Below are 15,072 nucleotides of genomic sequence, written 5' to 3'. Positions count from 1 at the left end.
ACAAAAGGGTCGTTTAGGCCGACCACTAGCTCAATAAAAGGCCATAGAGCTTCCTTCACACGGTGCTTCATCATTCCAAAATCAGTTCGAAATCTCTGGCGCCATCCATTCCTCGTGGGGGCGATCCCTCTAAAGTGTTTGTTGTTTCGCTCTTTCCAGATGCTCCAAGCCGCCACAATGAATATTTCCATGAACATGGGTTGCGTCCAGACGTCCTTCGCCGCATGCAGCAGCTGCAGCCTGTTGCCACTCGCCGGCCACGAGATCCCCAGCTCACCCCAACACATCTTACTGAAATCACACTCAAAGAAAAGATGTTCAACCGTTTCCTCCAGGCCGGTTGAGCAAAGCAAGCAAGAGTAGTCATCATCTCTGAGCTTCATGCTTTTCCTCTTTAATAAATTACGTGTGTTCAACCTGTCAGCCAGCAGGAGCCATGCAAAGACTTTCCATTTGTTTGTGCACTTGGATTTCCATATCCACTCAAAGCCCTTGTCCACCACTTCATCGCGAAAGCAGTAGAGGTAATATTTGCTTGACTGAAAGCCGTTATCCTCCCAAACACATCTCCAGACGTCTCTGTTGCCTGACAGTTCCACTTTGGCCAGACTGTTTTGAAGATCACGCAGTTCGCTTCTGGCCTGGATCGAAAGTGGGAGACTGAAGTTTTGTCCAAGGGCAGGCACCGTCAGAAGTTCACGCACAGACACGTCCTCATTTATCGCAAACGAATATAAACGAGGGTGACTGTCTGAAAGAATGGCCTCATGCCACAGATCCTTCCAGAAGAGGGCCGTGCTACCAGCCCCCACTTGCACCGTTGTGACAGCACGGTTGATCGGCGTCAGCTGCACTATGTCGCGCCACCAGAACGAGCCACACGGGCCGCTTGCATGCGGTATGGAGTCCACATAGTATGCCGACCAAACCAGATTGACCCACGACAAATATAATCGATTGTAGAATTTATGTAGCATCTTTAGGAGCAGGCCCTGGTTTTGAATGTTGAGATCGATCACTCCTAGACCACCCTTGTTTTTGGGACGGCAAACCATCTCCCATGCAGCTAGGGAGACGGCCTTTGTGCCCTCATCCAAACTTTTTGCCCAGAGGCAATATCTCCGGAGTTTATCAAGATGCTCGAGAACTCTTGGCAGGATCTTGATGGAACACATGGCGTATATCGTGAGAGATGTGACCACCTAATTGACCAACGTGAGCTTTGATCCAAGGTCCAGCAGTGAGGCCGCCGAAGAGAGCTTACGCTCAAACGAAGCAATGAGGGGCATGAGGTCAGTCACAGTCGGACGTGTAGTGCCCATGGGCAACCCAAGGTACGTGAACGGCATGGTTCCTATCGCACAGTCGAAGATCTGAGCAAGCCTCGAGGTTGTTTCCGCAAAAGAATTGACAGTGATCAAGGTTGATTTTTGGAAGTTGATGCTTAGGCCCACCGATGCCGCATAGTCCTGCAGGATGCCTTTAATCGTTTCTGCTTGGGAGAGGTCAGCGGGCATTACCAGGATCGTATCATCGGCATACTGAATGACGGGGTAGTCGTCCTCAGGTAAAGGGATAGGGAGCTGAAGGGCTCCGGCCCGATACGCGTCGTTAATGGCCGCTTGCAAGAGATCCGCCGCCAATACGAAGATGAGAGGGGAAAGGGGATCACCTTGACGCACACCTCACAAACAGAAGAATTGCCTACCCGGAGCCCCATTGAGGAGAATCGCCGACTTGGCCGTCGAGAAAAGACATTTAATCCATCCGAGCCAACGCTCATCGAATCCCATGCATTTCATAATCTCTAACATGGGGGCGTGTTCGATAGTATCGAACACCTTGGCGAAATCAAGCTTCAAAATAGCCACCTCTCTCCCCGAGGACTGACATTGGTGTATGAACTCGAACGCCCACGCCACGCAATCCTGTATAGATCTCCCCTTCAGGAAGCCGTACTTGTTACGGTGTAGTATCTTGAGGATGACACGCTGTAGACGATTTGCTAGTAGCTTGGTTAATATCTTAAGGCAGCAATTCAAGAGAGTTATCGGGCGATAGTCGTTCGTTGTCTCTGGCGATTGGGTTTTCGGGATGAGGGTAATGAAACCAGTGTTCAAGCTCTCGAGATCAAGATTACCTGCATGGGAATCAAAGCATAGGCGGTAGAAATCCTCTTTGATAATATGCCAGCTTGATTTTATAAAACTGCCACTGAAACCGTCAGGTCCAGGTGCACGATCTGACGGCAATTCCTTGACAACTTGGTCAATTTCATTGCGTGTGAAAGGACTCGACAAGGCGTGTAGCCCATCCACTTTCTTGATGATTCTTCGCAGGTCAAAACGCATGTCAGTCTGACTGGATCGCCCCAGTCGCTCTTTGTACGTCTGAAAGAGTACTGCCTCTTTTCCCACATGGTCATGGATAGTTGAGTCATCAGGCAAACGCAGTGATGCAATGTTGTTCCTTCTAAATCTCTCTGTCGCTGCTGTGTGGAAGAACTTGGTGTTGCCATCACCAAACTTGAAACATCTGATGGTACATCATTTTTTCCAGTACAGTTTCTTGCACTCCAACAGATGAAGAAGACGCTCTTTCAAAATCCCCCTAAAGTTAGCTTCTGGGATAGACAGCCTCCTTCTCTCTTCTAGCCCATCGATCTCTAACAGGGTTTTGTTACAATTTTCAATTAGGCCGGACAATCTGGAGATCTTCCTACTCCATTGTTTCAGATTGTATCGCAAGTTTTTAAGTTTTTTGCACAGGGTCGCGGCCGCATTCGGGGCATAACAGCGTCTATTCCACGCGCGATGGACCACATAAAAAAACCAGGCTGCCCGATCCAAAAATCCTCAAAACGAAATATCTTGGATTTTGGAATCTTGGACTGAATACTGACATAGCAGGGTACATGATCGGATGTGGGCTTACCCAACGGTAACACAACAGTGTTCGGGTATTTAACTGCCCAATCGACTGAGGTGAAGTGCCAGTCGAGTTGTTCGAGCAAGGGGTTATTTTGCATATTACTCCACGTATACGATCGCCCTTTGATTGGAAGTTCTACCAACGACTTCCTGTGGATGAATTCATTAAAGATCAGCATGTCATTAGCGTCCCCTCCCCCCGGATTACGATTGTCCGGTTCTCTGATGAAGTTAAAATCGCCCATGATGAGCCAGTCCTCACCACGTGGTATATCAATATCGAACATCCACGAAACAAACAGCGCTCTATTCGGATCCGTACAAGGACCATACACATTGACCAATGTCCACGAATCGGCGGATTGAGTAGAAGTAAGTCTGACGCCAAGAGCAAAAGATTCAGAAAACACCGGGACACCAATGAAAACTGAGCTCATCCACACAGTGATTAAGCCCCCAGACGCACCAGAGGAAGGCACCCAGGCAAACATATCGAACTTTTTAGGGTAGAAAAGTTTAACAAACGAAGCATCAAAAGAGGTACGCTTAGTTTCTTGAAGGCAAACTACGGAACAACCACTAACATCGATTGCATTACGGATCGCCAGCTATTTCTTCTCGGAATTAATCCCTCGTACGTTCCAACAGAGGATATTCCACTGTTTATTGGGTGGCATTGAGGCTAGGGGTTCTCCTTCTCCTCCCCACGGACAGGTGCCATGAGTTTCTGAGGGGTGAGGTCAGCGGGCGGCACTCCACATAGGACATTACCCACATACTGCAGCTGGTGGATTGGAGTTGGAGGCGGCAAGTCATCGGTGGTGCTAGACAGCGGGTTCAGAACAAGCTTGTCACATGGGGCAGTTGCCTTAGAAGAACAGGCCATTGATGGCGGACCCCGGGGCTTGACTTTGGATTGTGTCTTCCTCACATCAGTGACTAACGGCACTTTAAAACCATCATACCTCGTGGAACGGCTACTACGGCGCAACTGAGCCGTGTCAATCGGTGCTTTCTCTCCTAGCAACATGTTCTTGAAGTATTCAGACCCCTTAGCACCAGCACAGAGTTCAGTGTTGGTATGCTCCAAGGATACAAAAGTCTGTGAAGGATTGAGACCGGCCTCTTGCATCAGAAGGTCAGAATCAGCACTGAACATAGGGATCTGATGGGCAAACTCCACCCAGGTTTCAGCTGGTATAAAGATGGGGCCAGTGAAACCATAGAGGAGGTCATTCAGGTGGAAAAAAAATTCTCCTGCAGTACACCTTTCCTGAATGATAGCACCAGTGACAGCCAGAAGAAAAGCGCAGGGGTTGATCGGCATAGTCCCATGGTTCAGACTCTGGGCTGGTGTGTCCGGGGCAGTGAGACATGGAGTGAACCTGCCAAAGGAGACCAGCCAGAGGAACTCCAAAAAAGACAGGCTTACATCTATCTGAAGCTGTACTGCGTGTGGGCTGCCTGTAGCTCGAACAAACTGCATGCCAGAAGTCTGTCGTCCATGGACTAGAGCGTCAACTGCTTCTTCGATATCAGAATAGACGGACCATTCATCTTGCGGATCATCAGTGGTATTGCTCTCCCTTTCCACCCCATCCATGACGGAGGGGCCAGTATACTGAAACAAGGCGCGAAGACTGATACCACTGAAAGGTTGTGGTGCAGCCGGCCAGACACCCCAGCCGTTCGACTGCATCTGTTGCTGTTGTGGAACCTGCTGCTCCCATGCAGCGTCGATCTGCTGCTGCAGCAATTGTTGTTGCTCCATTGTCCACTGCTGCGCAGCTGTCAGGTATGGCAACTCAAAGGGGTGAGGGGAAGCATTCATGGGAGGTGCATCATCTTCATTACCAACAAGGCCTGGTATAGTATCTCTTCCATTAAGCACATAGACAGGGACTGTCCAAGATCTGCCCATGCCCTGCAAAGTACCAATCCTCTTTACCACCAAACTATGGGGCACCTGCGCAATGTTACTGAGGATCACACGAACCAGCACCCGCTCCTTGTTCTGCCCAGGCCTTTGCCATAGATCCAGCTTTCCAAAACAGGACACTGCTTTGTTAATGTAGTGGTCAGTCTGGTAGTCCATAGGAAAGGCTAAGAACAAAATCCAGGCCACATACTGGAACAGGCACTGGCGCATGTTTTCACCCTCGTCGTGAGGTACAAAAGAGAAAGTCATATCATCATCAACATGATCTAACTGGTGTGGGCTTTCTTGAATGAACTGATCTCTGAGAGTAACATCCTCAAACGCCACCATCCCCACCCCAATCGGATAAACAAAAGCATCGGATACGGTAAGATGGAATCCCTCAACCATGATGCGGACAACCTCATTGAGAGCTATGTTTCTGATGATCAGGAACTGGGGGTGTGACGGTGACTAGAGCATACCTCTCATGGCTGAGTGGCGGGTCATCCACCACAATCATATTGCGCGCCAAGCCATGTTCCGGCCCGCACTCGATCTGCGCCCCCATCGGCACGAACTGGAACGGCCTGATGGGGAAGTTAGCCATGGCAGTGGAGGGTGAGGCGTTCGACAGAGCCGGAGGAGGCGATGGGCAAAGCAGGGGAATGGCTCGCTGCTCGTTGGCTGGCAGGGGTGGCGGAATAGGGAACTGGTGCTGAGCTTGGAGTGGAATCGTCAGGCCAATCACGATGGTGGGGGAGGGCCCATCGTCAGTCACTATACGTTTGGGACGCCAAATCTTTTTTCCCTTAGGTAGGTGTGATTTACATCCGCGTGGCAGCACTGTTGACTGGGCAAGGGGGTGCAGGGAATCCGTGGTGGTGATCGTCTGCCGGTCCAGCTTCTTTCTTTGCCAAAATACTCGTGTAGAATTTTTGGAATTACAGCGTTGTATGACATGACCCAGCAGCTTACATGTGGAACACCAAAGAAGGCCAAGACACCCAATTTGTTCATGGGCCAAACTATTGCAGATGGTACAATTTGGCGATGATGGGCCCTTTGGCCGGTGGATACAAGAGCAAGCCCGCTCAAAATTATGGCAAGAATCGCAGAGTTTAGCATGGCAATTAGATGACGTGTGTCCCTGTGCAAAACAACGGGAACATTGACCCAAAATCTCAAAAATGATCTCTGAGGAAGGCAAATCAGTTAATCCAAAAATCTGTCGGATACTGGTCTCCTCATAATTAGCCTGCTTTAAGTCCAAGATATCCTTCAGAATGTGTGAGGGAATGTTGCACCAATTGCGTGCATTGTGATTCTTGCCAAAAGATTTCTTGGGAAGGAAGTTATGATTCTCCAGAGATAGCGGAAATTCCAAGCTACCAAATTGCAAGGTTTCCTTGTTCAGAATAGCGCTCGAAAGAAGATCCTCATGAACATGAACATGACCAAGACCCTGATCCTCCCGATGAATGGATACATCATCAAAAGAACTTATCAAGTTAGTTGAGATGTGCTTGGAGAAACCAAATTTTGCCAACTCCTGCCGAGATGAATCCTCCTTGGCCGCACTTTGCTCGAGAAAGCCAAGATTATGGCGAATAGCCATGGGTGATCGTGACCCAATTTCCTTTATTTCATGTGACGTGCTCCATCCATATGAACCATTAAAAGGAGCAATCCAAGGCTGTTTAAACAGTCCAGAATGACACACGAAATCTGGCCAAACTCTATCCCTTAGGGCATAGATAAAGTGACCCACCTTGTTTGAAGCCACAGAAAACCAAAAGCTTTGTGATCCAATATGAACAACATTGAAACCAGACGCATTCCCTCCAATGCAACATTGCAGTGCCAAACCAACCGAGTCACAAGATAGGGGAAAGGAGGCAGAAGAGAAGGTGACCACCAAGAAAAACTCCTTGGAGGTAGGTGAAGGGGAGAAATGGACCGAAGATTTAAACCGTCGACGAACCTGTTCCTCCACCTTGAGGCCGGGGTTGAAATCCCAATGGAGGAGCCCTTCCATGGTGTAGAAGGAGGGGTCATGGCCTCCGGAGTTGAAGGAGTTCGCCGTGGGTGGAGGTGGAGGTGGAGGTGGAGGTGGAGGCCGCCATCTCCTGCCCCCTACGTTCTCTGCCTTGTCGACACTACAAGATCAAAGTAGATGCTCTCGTGATAGAGGTAGTGAAACCCGTCCTTGTAACCGAGATCATGATCATCAATATCAATCCAGCAGGACGTAGGATTTTACCTCCACCGCGAGAGGCCGAACCTGGGTGAAAAACCTCTCGTCTCTCGATTCCGATCAACCCCGTTCAAGCTGCCACGTAGATGTGTTGGCCTCACGACTAAGTCCTCACACTAGGACATCTACCGTGACAAAACCACGACACCATAGGACTTTCCTGTTGTGCTTACACAAGTAACATGACATGTATTTAACTCCCTCCCTCAATCACAACTTGAGATTATGTTTGAAGTCCTCAAAACTTCTAGGCAAAACTTTTTTGAATCGATCTACAATTTGATCTCTGGAATGCACGAAAAGGATATCAAGTTGCTTCTTAGCAACTCTTTCTCTGGCAAAGTGAAAACCCATCTCAATATGCTTTGTTCTCGCGTGAAAGACTAGATTTGCACACATGTAGGCCACCCACTGCCAGGGGTGCCGCCCTGCAAGCAGACAATCCCGAGACCAAACAAAGGCCCCAGTTTTGCCCCAACTAGTAGCCCCCAACTGACTGAGCCAGTAGGAGACGCTCCACCTTGAACATCGACAGACCTGCGCCTACCCCGCCTGCGGTCGAGGAAAGGGGGAGAATCCATACCAACACACCCCCATGCCGGCGACAGTTGCCGCGACCGCATCAAGGCCACCCATCCCTCCTACCGAGCTCCCCACCGAACACACCCCCGTGTCTCCTCACCAAGACAGCCGACACACATCCCGTGAGGCCAGCAACAATCTGTTCGAAATATGCCCTAGAGGCAATAATAAATTGGTTATTATCATATTTCCATGTTCATGATAATCATTTATTATTCATGCTAGAATTGTATTGATCGGAAATTAAATTACATGTGTGGATACATAGACAACAACACGGCACTAGTGAGCCTCTACCGGAGTAGCTCGCTGATCAAAGATGGCTATGGTTTCCTAGCCATAGACATGAGTTGTCAGTTGATAACGGGATCACATCATTAGGAGAATGATGTGATGGACAAGACCCAAACTATAAACATAGCATATGATCGTGTCAAGTTTATTGCTATCGTTTTCTGCATGTCAAGTATATGTTCCTATGTCCATGAGATCAGGCAACTCACTGACACCGGAGGGGTACCTTGTGTGTACCAAACGTCGCAACGTAAGTGGGTGACTATAAAGGTGCTCTACAAAGGTACCAATCATGATCTTGAGAGGTACTCCCCCTGCGTTATAGACGTAACTGAGTGACTATAAAGGTACCAATCATGAGCATGAGATGTACTCGCCCCTGCGTCATAGACGATACTATCAGCTGGTGTGCTTGAGATGTGCTCTATAAACGTAACTAGGTGACTATTAAGGTACCAATCATGAGCTTGAGATGTACTCCCCCCTGCGCACTTTGAAGTCATGGTGCATCTGTGTGTCCACATTGTGGACGACATAATAGACCTTGGGCCGTCAGTCCTGCACAACATGATGTCGTTCGAGAGGATGAATGGAGTCATCAAAGGATTCGTTCATAACATGTCCCGTCCGGATGGAAGCATCATCCAGGGTTATCTGACACAAGAGTGCATCTCTTTCTGCGAGAATTATCTATATGGCGGAGACCGGCCTGGTGTTGGTTTTGCCGTTAAGAAGCACCTCGGGAGGCTCGAAGGAGAAGGTCACTCCAACGGTCGCAGGGAACTGCATGTGGCCTACTCGGATTGACGCAACGACTTTGACAGAGCAAACTTAGTAGTGCTACATCACCTATATGTAGCAGATACTTTCGTGACACTGCACAAATAAACCATCGCAAATAAGTATCGTGACCTGGGGGCTATGCAGGACGAACACCGAAGTTACTAGAGAGCACAACTCCACTTTCCTGTATTGGTTCAAAGAGCATATTCTTGCTAATCCCCCGGAAGAGGGCTCTAAGGACGGATTGCTCATATACGCCTTAGAACATGGCCCCGAGGACAACCTAGCGACCTATTAGGCATACGATATCCACGGATACACGTTCTACATGGAGGACAAAGATGTGAACTGTGATTTTGAGAACTCAGGGGTGACGATGGAATGCATGACCGACGACAATGCCGCAACTGAGAGATTCTACGGAAGGGTCGAGGAGATCTGGGAGCTTAACTACTCTAGATTGCACAGCGCGGCGATGTTTCGTATAAGATGGGCTAAGAATGTCGAAGGAGCAAACCGGTATTTCACTACCATGTCTATACCTGACGCCAAGAGCGCTACCGTGAACGCCATCACAAAAAACGAGCCATGGGTACACGCTAAGAACGTGACACAATGATTCTTCATAACCGACCCGAGGAATCCCAATCGTGTTGTCGTGAGGAGAGGCGCAAGGAACATCATTGGAATGGATGGAGTCGCCGACGAGGCAGACTACGACCAGTACGGCAACTCGATGAGGGAAGATGACGATGACGATGAAGCATACATCGACAGAAGAATCAGTACTACCTAAGAAAGATCGTACTCCATGGAAAAGGAAAAGTCACAACGAGGAGCTCAATTATTCGTCAACGAACAAGAAGGGAAAGAAGCTCAGTCAAAAACGAAAACGTCGACGATGTGAAACCGTTAAATGATGTAATATATATGTTGCTATTTTGTATACACACTTAACCATTATGGATCAAATGATGTAATATATGTTCCTATTTTGTATACACACTTAACCATTATGGGTCAAATGATGCAATATATATCGTTGACGTAAACACCACGGGATTTCCCTACCCGGCAAAGGAGGGGGTCATTGCATGTCGCATGGTTCCACAGCGGAATCACGGATGCTAGGTGGCTGCTCGGTGACGGGCGTGCGCGGTGGTCCAATGAGGTGGCATGGCACTGATCTGGCGGCTGCGATATTGAGCGGGGAAGTGCAGCCCCATGCCTTAATTCCCTCTCATTATCTCAAATGTCTTAAAAAATATTGCACGTGAATATTCACAAAGATTTTGCAAGTCATGCGGATAAGCATGCGTAATTCACAATTGAGTATGTGGTTTGCAGTTTCAGTGATAATTACCACCCCTTGATAAGATTGATGCTTGATTATCCATATTGCCATGCTTATGTCAAATGATTAATTCAAAGCTAGGTTGATTTGACGACTGACTTATGTTTTCCACCATTTGAAATAAAGAGTAAACCTGATGTACTGCATATGTTGTATATTTCGATTGACGCATAAAATGTCTGTAAATGATAATTCATTGTGATTTGGCAAAAAAAAGCAAGTATTACCTCCGTCTTGGTTTAGTAGTCTCCTTTGTAAGTTGTGCTAGATCTTGATTAAAGATTTAACTGACAAAATATTAGTGCATGTCAACAAAAATTTATATCGTTGGATTCGTATTTGAACTTAGTTTTTAATGATATAATTTTTGGTGACATGTATGAATATTTTGTGAGTTAAATTTATGGTCAAAATTTTACACTAATTATAATGGGGACCAATAAAAAAGGACGGAGGTAGTACTACGCTCATGGTGCTAAATTTGCACGGACCAGCATGCAGGAGCCGTAGCAGTCCATTGAAGTCTCGGCTGCATGAATTTTGTCATTTAAATCACCGTACGCTGTGATTTGGACGTCGTTCTATTCAACTCCTTTCCAATATAAATTATAAAACTTAAATGTGCTTATTTTTTGCCAAAAAAAGCTAGTGCTCATGGTGCTAAATTTGCACCTGCAAGAGGGACCAGCATGCACGAGCCGTAGCAGTCCATTGAAGTCTCGGCTGCAGCGAAGTTTGTCATTTAAAGTACCGTACGCTGTCATTAAAAGCACTGTATAAGGCTGTCATTGCTCAAGGCCAGACCTGAGGTGTCATTGGTATCAAGTGGTACGTACTAGTAGTATGATGTTCTTCAACTTGCATGAAAGTAAAGATTGGCAGAAGGCACCCTGCCAAATCTACTGCTCAAAGACGGGCTGTTCGCAGCACTGTTCGAGCACACACTTTTTTGCCATTACTCAGCATGAGTGCATAAGTGTATTGTTGATGGTGAGGCTTAGAATAATGGGAGTAACTTATGTAGTCTAAGACTTCAATGTAGTGCACCTGCACCTCCGTGTCACAAATCCTCACCCGATATCAAGCATATGTTACTTCCCGCCATTTTAAAATTATTAGTCTAAATTACTTCCCACGGTGACCAGCCCGGAAATGTTGCTCGCCCGCGTCGCCATGCTGCTTAATTTGCACATGCAGGACAGACCTACGTGCGCTTTCAGTATCTTTTGGAGCCCCTGATGTGATATCGTCGTGTCTGCTAAGCTCACATTAGTTATCTTGAGAAGAAACAAAATCGCAGTACTAGTTGTTCAATTTAGCACTATAATCGTGTGGATACAAGCAATTGAGGTGGCGTTAGAATTGTTGGGTGAGTTATCCATGTGATTCAAGAGTAAAAAAGTTATAACATCATAGGTCGGAACTGTTAGGACAAACCCTCCGGCGACACGAACGTTGGACAACCCCTAGCTAGCACGCTCTCTCTCTCTCTCTCACTCAATGAGACGAAGGTGGAAGAAGGAGCACACTGGGCACAAGGTTTTTCCAGCGACAAACGCCTCGCCGCACGAACTGTGCCACACCGACAAACAGCCTCATTTTTTTTCCAGCACAAACTATGGCTCGGCAACACACTGTCGCGAATCAGTACAAAGGGGAGGGGTTTTTATACCCGGTGCACACATGCCTAGTTAGCTACCACTCTCACGGACGCACTAATCTAGCAAAATAACTAACCAGCGCAACTAGCTAATCCCTACATGCAAGTATGCAGCCCACGAGCTGCGGCGTGACCCGGCTACATGACGCAGCACCGACTCGCGCCTGCCGAGTCCACGATACGCGCCGCACGGACATGCCCAACTAACTGCACGCAAACAGCTAACTACTTGGAGACCAACTCCACTAACATGATCAAGATTAGTGCTAACAGATACTCCACATTTCAGACGATAAATTAGCACGACATCACAAATAAGAACCATACTTCAAGATATCATAGTAAGCACTAGATATTGAAAGCATATGATATATTGATAGTCCTAATAAGTAGTAATAAGAGCTACGAAGAAAATACATGCTCTAAATCCAAGGGTGAAGCAAACCAGGAATCTTGAACATTCAGACACGCCTTGCGGAGAGTGAAAACTTCTCATCTTCCTTTTGCATGTCAATCTAGTGGGATGGAATTGGAATAATGCTCTCTTTGAGGCGGCAGTGATTAAGCATCATACAATATTGACTCTTTCCGATGTTCACCATTCCTAAGAAGTTGCCATCAATGTCACAATGCATTACATGTTTACTGTTAAACATGATCAGCAGGTCACGGTCGTTCAACACAACCATATCATTGAGCCATTGCACTGTTGAATCAAGTGGTGTTCTCTTTTTCTTTTTGAAAGAGGTTGAATAAAGTTGCCGTGATACCTCCAGCGTTGACACGTCAATCCGGTACTTGAAACTCCAGGCGTAATCCTGCATCGCCCAGACATCCATAGCGGTCAAGCTGGGAGTCAAGCTGCCCCAGAAAGCAAGTGTCCCGTTCATGTTGAACAGCTTTCTATGATGGCACAGCTGGGTGGGACTGCGCATCCACCGAAATGACTCGGCTTCTGTGTCAAACACAATAATGTCTGAGCTGTGTCCCCCAATTTCAGTGGCATCATAAGGACACCAGTGCAAGCTGCCACGGTGAAGCACTGATGGTGGACAGCACGACTTAGAGCGCAATCCCTTGAGTAACTGCTGTTGCTGTTCCACGGATGGTGGTGCAAGTGTTTGCATTCTGACGCTGATATGCCTCATCACATTGGATCCCACTGTGAGAACCTGCAAGCTGGATTTATACGGGTGCCATGGTTCCGAGACCCAGAGCACCCTGTATTCTTGAGTCGGAAGGTGCTGGTAGAAACCAATTATGGTGTTGTAGAGGGCGTGCTCAACATGAGGCTGTGGTAGGAGAGCATGCGTGTGGATAACCGGATTGCAGATGTAGAATTGGTGCAGCCAGGAGATGACGAGGAAGCCATCGCAGCCGCCATGAAGACAAATCTCGGAGTGGTGTTTGACGCACCGGGAGAAAGGCCAGAGCTGTTGTTTGGTGCCGGCGGGGTGGAAGAGGACAAAACTAGTGGGCAGCCCCCGGCCGTCAATAATCGGCAGCGAGGGCTGCAGCTGGTGGTGGTCGAGCATGAATTTGGGCGTGGATGTGGCAGTGCACCATGACGTGCTGACGGCTCGGCAGCGGCCAACGTCCTTGGAGGGCATCCGGAGGAGTATCTTCTCGATGATATCGTGGGGTAGGTCCTCGAGCTGGGTCGCGCCTCTCCTGTCCGGCATCGTGCCGGTTCCTTCGTGCCTAAGAGGAAAACCAACATCCAATGCTAAATCCTTGGCACCAACTTAAATCAATAAGACAAGCACGTAGAATACACTAAACCTGAGTGTGTTCCATCCGGAGACCTCTAGACACGAATGCAAGGGGGGTGGATGCGTCAATGGTAGATGCAAAGAGAGACGAAAATTTTCGGCTGCCAAGTTGCTCACCTACGTCGGGGAAGAAGGCGGTAGAGAAGGTCTCGGAGTTGAGTGAGGCGGCCGGTCAAACTGTACAGGGATCGTGCTCGCCCACACCCAGGCCAGCAGCAGCAGGAGAGGTCGAAGCGGAGGCCATGGCGCGAGGTGTAGACTGCAGCAAGGAAGAGATCGACTCGGCGATGCCTTTTCAACTTTTGGCTGCATGCATCTTAACGACGCTGTGACGATGTCGCCACATGCAGGAGCACCGAGCAGTTCACCGTACTCCTTCAGACGGAGCATTCAAGTCTCGGCTGCAGTGAAGTTTGGACGTACTAATCAACCTTCCTTTCTAATATAAATTATAAACCATGAACGTACTTTTTTTTGCCAAAAATAGTATTCCCTCCATTCCCAAATATAAGTCTTTCTAGAGATTTCAACAAATTACTCCATACGAAGAAAAATGAGTGAATCTACACTTTAAAATATGTCTACATACATCCATATGTTGTAGTCCATTTAAAATGTCTGAAAAGACTTATATTTAGGAACGGAGGGACCAGCCGTAGCAGTACATTGAAGTCTCGGCCACATGTTGAGTCCTGAGTTGATGCATGCACCCGTACGCTGTCATTTAAAGCACTGTATAATGCTGTCATTGCTGACGGCATGACCCTGAGGTGTCATTGGTATCATATGGTACGTACAATGATGTTCTTCAACTTGCATGAAAGTGAAGATTGGCAGCACAGTTCAAATTTACAAGAGTGAATAGTAAAAACAGCACTAGTGAAAACCAATTTAAAATTACCGCAGCAGATAGCATAAAACTATCAAATATGGGGCCGGGGTTAGGAAAAAACTATATTTTTTTGGCAACTACTAGAAACCCACCCCAAATTTGGTTCGCTATTTTCAATAAACTACTGTGTTTGCACTGATAAATCATTTGATTAAGTTTAAACCAATTTATGACAGTCGTTAGGTCCATGTGGCACAAAAGTTGACAACGTTATTCAAACAGTAAAGTTTGTCAGTTTACGGACCGGTGAGACCCACATGTCAGCCGCACCAAAATTCCAAACAAAATTGCTCCCAAAATAACCAGGAACTTCACGCTGCCCTTGCCGCCTCCTCCACTTCTGCCCAAAGGGGAGGCATGCAAGAGAGGGCGCGACCCGACATCAACCAGTCGCGGTGACTGAGGGCGTGGCAGTGCGACCCGACTACCCAGTAGCTCGGCGGCTAAACAAGCATGACCACAACGCGACTTGGGAGGCATGCAGGATAGGAGTGAAGCGCTGACGAAGCCCTCAGCGGCGATGCCAGGGGGCTGCAAGGGATGCCAGCGTGTTGGCTAGCGTGGCGTCTCCCCCAACTGCAATCTCCTCCCGGGCTTGTCCCTAGCTGCACGCTACAACGCGGCTCACCC

At 47.8% G+C, this 15,072-nt stretch overlaps 1 protein-coding gene across 1 annotated transcript; it reads right to left on the bottom strand.

The window, feature by feature from the left end:
- Nucleotides 1-12,086: 12,086 nt before the first annotated feature.
- Nucleotides 12,087-13,832, bottom strand: LOC109778925 (F-box/LRR-repeat protein At2g43260-like). Its single transcript, XM_020337508.3, has 2 exons — nt 13,668-13,832; nt 12,087-13,479 (listed from the first exon to the last, which is right to left on the bottom strand). The coding sequence occupies exon 2, from the start codon at nt 13,458-13,460 to the stop codon at nt 12,294-12,296; it is 1,167 nt and encodes a 388-aa protein (XP_020193097.1). The 5' UTR covers nt 13,461-13,479; nt 13,668-13,832; the 3' UTR covers nt 12,087-12,293.
- Nucleotides 13,833-15,072: the final 1,240 nt, after the last annotated feature.

Source organism: Aegilops tauschii, chromosome 6 (assembly GCF_002575655.3).
Source record: "Aegilops tauschii subsp. strangulata cultivar AL8/78 chromosome 6, Aet v6.0, whole genome shotgun sequence".
Taxonomy (NCBI): domain Eukaryota; kingdom Viridiplantae; phylum Streptophyta; class Magnoliopsida; order Poales; family Poaceae; genus Aegilops; species Aegilops tauschii.
Note: the sequence above shows the minus strand (reverse complement) of the source record. Positions and strands in the feature narration are given on the sequence as shown.

Bases quoted from the DNA above. Each gene is read 5' to 3' on its own strand.
- LOC109778925 (XM_020337508.3), bottom strand. From the start codon at position 13,460: ATGCCGGACAGGAGAGGCGCGACCCAGCTCGAGGACCTACCCCACGAT.